Here is a 5,836-nt window from a genome sequence, read left to right as displayed (position 1 = left end):
GTGGGAAGAGGTCACACAAGGGTCCCGGCAAGGTTCAGGAAGCCGAACTCAGGTTCACGCGTTCATTTACGCTCACCCGCCCACAGGTGAAATAAACGGGACCCCCCAGAACAGATGAGGTTTGACTTGCAGAGGGTTGGCATTTGGGATAAACCGCCGCGGACACGCTCCGGGGACCCAGGGAGAGCTTGAGAAACGGAAAACGTTCCCGTGTGCTTTGGTCACTTAGAGCGGCCAGATCTAGCACGACACTGTCACCAAGGAACAAGGAACCATTAGGGCATCTTAAGAGCAAAAGAGACGGCGCAATGAAGGCGCAAGGGACACGCAAGCCCAGAACGCAACCAGGTGCCCCGACTGCGGCGTCCGTGGAGTGTTCACGGAGACCCAGGATTGCCAGCGCCCGCTGTCTCCGCTCAGCCTGCGCGGAGGGCGCTGGGTATCCTCTGTAGAGCCGCCGAGCCGGCGCAGGCTATTGCCGATCCACACCCTAGGCTGTTTAGGACCTCGCGGTGGAGAGGCGGGGCGTTAGGCGGCCAGGACGGTGACAGGTGCGCCCCTTGGCCAATGGCAGGACCGACGCCCCTCCCCAGGCACCCGCAGTGCGCGCCAATCGGAGGCCGTGTTGAGCTTCAAGTGCGCGGAGGGGCGCGGGTCTCCACCACCGCGCCAGCGGCCTCGGCGCGTTTGCGTGCGGGCTGGAACGCTGAAAGCTGGCCTCTGCTGCCCAGATGAGCCAAAGCGCTCGCGAAGGCGTTCGTGCCAGCGAGGGCGAGCGTGTGTGAGCTCGGCCCGGGGCGGGGCCGCACTGAAGAGGCGCGGACCATGGTCACCCTCGGCTGAGTTCCCGGCGGCGACTTTGATTATTGGCAAATAATCACTAACAATACCCAGCCTGCAGGCTTGCCGCGCCACGCAGACTCCGCGAGCCGGCACACGGCCGCGTCACCCACCACCGGGCCCTGATCTCCAGCCCCAAACGAGCCGATGGAAAAATCCAAAAATTTCCGCATCGACGCCCTGCTGGCGGTGGACCCCCCGCGAGCCACCTCCGCGCAGAACTCGCCACTGGCCTTGGTCACGTCGCTCGCGGCTGCAGCATCTGGCCCCGGCGGTGGAGGCGGCAGCGGTGGCGGCGGGGCAAGCAGCGGAGCGAGTGGCAGCTGTAGCCCCGCGTCCTCGGAGCCGCCCGCGGCTCCAGCCGACCGTCTGCGCTCCGAAAGCCCTTCACCGCCGCGCCTGTTAGCTGCACACTGCGCTCTGCTACCCAAGCCCGGCTTCCTGGGCGCGAGCGGAGGCAGCGGCGGTGGCGCGGGCGGCGGACCCGGGGGCCCCCACCACCACTCGCACCCCAGCGCAGCAGCGGCCGCCGCCGCAGCAGCCGCAGCCGCAGCGGCGGGGAGCCTGGCTCTGGGGCTACACCCGGGGGGCGCACAGGGCGGCGCGGGCCTCCCGGCGCAAGCAGCACTCTATGGCCATCCGGTGTACGGCTACTCGGCGGCGGCAGCCGCCGCCGCGCTGGCCGGCCAGCACCCGGCGCTGTCCTACTCGTACCCACAGGTGCAGGGCGCGCACCCTGCGCACCCCGCCGATCCCATCAAACTGGGCGCCGGCACCTTCCAGCTAGACCAGTGGCTGCGTGCGTCCACCGCAGGCATGATCCTACCCAAGATGCCCGACTTTAACTGTGAGTACGAGCGTACCCTGGGGCCCGTTGTGTGTGTGGAGGCGTGCGGGGAGTGTGGAGACTTGGCAAGTGGATTCTCCCGCGTATCGCCCCTCCACCCGGCGCCTCCTTCGCTTCTGTGTGCTCTGCTCCGAGCGCGCTGTTGAAGCGCCGTGAAGCCTCCTCGGCTTTGCCCCAAGCTTGTGAGAACTAGCGCGGACTCCGCGGGCTGAGAGCGGCAGAGAATTAGTAAAATGGCCTCGCTCTGGCCTTGCCTTCTCCTCCTTTCTTAACGGGAAAGGACAGCTGGAGGTGTGAGACTCTAATGATTAACTTGCACGCTGGAGGAGGAAGTGGAGAGAAAAGGCGAGTAGGAAGATCGCCCTGAATCTAGCAGGTTTGGGCATGGTGGAGATGGGGGAGCTCAGCGGAAACCAGGGGCTTATCCAGCAGAAAAAAGTGCCTCGGCTGGGATCCCCTGTCATGGGCCCCCTCTCTGGACAGAGAGGAGAGGAGAACCAGGAGCAGCGAACAAGCAAGGGTCTCCAAGAGCTAAGGGCTGCAAAGTCAGGCCCCAGGTCCTTGCTGGGGGCACTGCTTTCCTTTGGAGGTTGCAGGGTGCGAGGTGCAGGGAACCCAGGGCTGAAGGGCAGTAGGAGCAATAGGTGCCTTCTCCGGAACCCAGGATGCCCTGTACTGTATTGTATCCAACCTCACAGCAGCGGGGAAGGCGACCAAGCCACCTCCAGCACAGGCGCCTGGGCGGGCTCAGTATCCAGGTACTCGCAGCGCGTAGACGCAGCTAGATGCAACAGCTCCGCAGCTCCTGGGGTCTTCTGCTCTCCCACCACGCCCAACCGAGTCAGCTACGCCCTCCTGAGTCCCCCTGGAGCAGAAGAGGTAGACGGCTTTCTGCTTTCAGCCGCCCAACACCCAAACAAAGAGACCCCATTGTTTCCGTCTGAGTGGATTTGTTTAGACTGGGGGGATGCAAGCACTGGAGGGAACCCGCAAAAAAGAAAACAGAAATAAACACTTGCCAGAATTCAAGATTCCTCTGCTGGAAGCCACCATTGTGACTAAACAGAGAAGAGCTAGCACCCCAGGGGGCTGGTGAAGTGGCAAGGGGGTGTGAAAAACACAGCAGGGGCCCTGTTTGCTCTCAGCCAACCCCAGGCTTCCGCAGTTGGGCCGCTAGCAGATCCTAGGGGCCAGCCCTCCCTCCTGTTGAACGCTTAACTCCTACTGATTCCGCCCTCACCTTTTGGGGGGCACAGCTTTGGACATTTTCTGAGTCCGTTGAGCCCTTTGGCCAAAGCCAGGTGCCCAGCCCAGCCAACCCCAACTGCTTCCGGTGGGAAGCCGCCCAGCGAACTGCACAGCGACCAGCATTTCCCAGCGCCTGGGGACCCTCTGTGGCCCTGAGGCCTCCTGGCACACTGGGTTCCCTAACTACCCCAGTGCTGCTCTAAGCTCAAGGACAGGGGGATCGTGTGCCAGCACCCATCGTGTGCCAGCACCCATCTTCTGATTCCTAATTGGATTTCAGAGGATGCTGAATTTTCAGCAGCCAGCTCCATGGCCAAAACCAGAATGTGAGCCATCGCCGAGGACTCACGGTGCAGAGTGCAGGCCCATTGTGGACTGCGTTCTGAGACGCAGCCTGCAAAGCCTGTTGGGTTCCCTGTCCTCGGTCATCTTCGCTGCCTGTTGGATGCTATTTCCCAAATGGTCCCTTCCAAGCCAGTATTTTAATTAAAGTTCTAATGTATTGTCAAGTTGGGAATTCGGACCTTGTTTAACTAAAGCAGGGGGCGTGGGCCTTCCTATAAAGCAAATTGCCCGTCCCAGGGGAGCCTGAGCCCATTCCAGGGCCCCAGGGTAGCCTCTTTTCTTTCTTCACTTTTTCTTCTCCCTTTTTATTGTCTAACACTTGTCAGACTCCTGGGAAATCAAGGGAAGTTGCATTTTGAGGTCATAAAATCCTCTGTGATGTAACCGTGCTAAATTATGTAAATAAAGCTGGGCTGGCCTCCTTGAACACACAAGAAAGCCAGATCCGCCCACTGCTGTCCTTTAATTTGGGTAATGAGAATTTTCTGAAAAGGTTTCCATACACCCCCACACTGCCTCCCCCACCCCCACCCCCACCCCCACCAGGCTCTGCCCTCCAGACACCCCGGAGGGACTCATCCAGAAAACATTTTGCAATTAGGAGGGGTCCCAAATGAAAGCCTGTTTAGGATCCAGACTTGGTCTCCCTACTCCATTTCCCCCTCCTTACTTTCGTCTCTCCAGCCTGGAAAGCGGGGGGGGGGGGGGGGGGGGAGATTTGGTGCCCTGGTCTGCTCTTGCTCCTCCCTTAGGGTCAACCTCTTCCCACTCTTGGTGGGGAAGGGTTGCACCAGGCGCTCTTGAATCAGGATACAGGCCCTGCCCCAGGCAAAACTACTAGGTTCTCTTAGACCAAACTGCCTGCTTCCCTTGGCCATCTGGGAGGACCGGATGGGTGGCTCAGCCAAAGGGGAGGGCGAGGGCAGAGGACCCGACCTCACTCTGTCTGGCATCCCCAGCCCAGGCACAGTCGAACCTCCTGGGGAAATGCCGCCGACCCCGAACCGCCTTCACCAGTCAGCAGCTGCTGGAGCTGGAGCACCAGTTCAAGCTCAACAAGTACCTGTCGCGGCCCAAGCGCTTCGAAGTGGCCACCTCACTCATGCTCACAGAGACCCAGGTGGGCAGCCTCCTGTCAGCATCCAGCCATCCTGACCGGTCGGGCCACACTCTCCACCCTCGGACAGTTTGGTGCCCCTAGGGAGCAAGATAGTCTGATTCACCCACAAGCCTGATTCTGTAGGTTCCAACATTTCTGCGTTTAACGAACCTGTGCCCCTTTATAGAAAAAGCGAGTCTCTGGGCTACATTCGAGAAAGTTTGTTCGAAAACAGAAATGCGAAACACACTGAGGTGTACGGAGGTCCCCACCAGCTATGGCCCTCAGGAGACTAAGGGATGGGCTGGGAAGCCCCCTGCCCCAGGAAACTGGGGCAGGAAAGCCGAGTTTCCCACGGAGCCCCCTGCCCAGCTGTAAAGCCGCTGAGCAGAACGGGCTGATGGAGGGGGTGGGAAGGAAGCCACGGACGCTCCACACTGCGAGCACCCCGTTAAGCCTTCGCAGTTCCTTTCCGAGCCGGGCTACCCGGCCAGGGCGAGGAAGTGCCCGCAGCCGGGCCACTCTGGACCGCAGGTGGCGGCTCGCTCACGCCCGCTTGTCCCCGCAGGTCAAGATCTGGTTCCAGAACCGGCGGATGAAGTGGAAACGCAGCAAAAAGGCCAAAGAGCAGGCGGCGCAGGAGGCGGAGAAGCAGAAGGGCGGCGTGGCGGGTAAAGGCGGCGGCGGTGCTGAGGAGAAGGCAGAGGAGGAGCCGCTGGGGCCACCCGCGTCCGGGGACAAGGGCAGCGGACGCCGACTGCGAGACTTAAGGGACAGTGACCCCGAGGAGGAGGAGGACGACGACGACGAGGACCATTTCCCCTACAGCAACGGCGCCGGCGCCCACGTCCCCTCCTCCGACTGCTCCTCCGAGGATGACTCGCCACCTCCGCGGTCCGGCGCGCTCGGCCACCAGCCCCCTGCCCAGTAGGAGCCCCTGCGGCCCTGCGGGCAGGGGCGCGCACCGCACCGCTCCGCCCTAGCCAGGGGCCGCGCCAGGCCTCCATCCCGCGTCCGGCGCCCCGCGTCCAGCGCTGGCGGGCGAGACTAAGGCCACTTCACCGCGGCGTGAGGGCTGGAGGGCCGGAGCGCTTGGCCCGCGCTTGGCGCCACAGTGCCAAGATTCAGCTCCCGTCCTTTCACGTTTAATTGTGCTCAAGTTTCCAGGGGAAGGGCCCTCCCCTCCCAAGAGGGGAAGCTTCCCGGTGGCCTAGGGGTCCGGAAGCCCACAGTGTTAAAAAAAAAAAAAAAGACCTCCGAAACTTGAACCCTTCTCTGCTGAAGCTTTGAGAAAAGGGGTTGTTGATGCTTCTATGTGTTCCAGGGGGAAACTTGGGAGCGTTCAAACCGCTGCAAATCTCACAGCTGTACTATCTTTATTTTTGTATATTGTATTTATATATATATGAGGATATATATAAAGAAATGTCTACTTATGCATGCTAAATTATTATTTA

At 61.1% G+C, this 5,836-nt stretch overlaps 1 protein-coding gene across 1 annotated transcript; it reads left to right on the top strand.

Annotated features, from left to right (window-relative positions):
* The first annotated feature begins 483 nt into the window (after window positions 1–483).
* Window positions 484–5,399, top strand: MNX1 (motor neuron and pancreas homeobox 1). Its single transcript, XM_004597525.2, has 3 exons — window positions 484–1,687; window positions 4,240–4,400; window positions 4,948–5,399. Exons 1-3 carry the CDS (start codon window positions 988–990, stop codon window positions 5,308–5,310), a joined length of 1,224 nt encoding a protein of 407 aa, XP_004597582.2. The 5' UTR covers window positions 484–987; the 3' UTR covers window positions 5,311–5,399.
* The last annotated feature ends 437 nt before the right edge of the window (window positions 5,400–5,836 follow it).

Source organism: Ochotona princeps, chromosome 2, assembly GCF_030435755.1.
Source record: "Ochotona princeps isolate mOchPri1 chromosome 2, mOchPri1.hap1, whole genome shotgun sequence".
NCBI lineage: Eukaryota > Metazoa > Chordata > Mammalia > Lagomorpha > Ochotonidae > Ochotona > Ochotona princeps.
The sequence above is the reverse complement of the archived record's forward strand: the minus strand, read 5'-3'. Positions and strand labels throughout refer to the sequence as shown.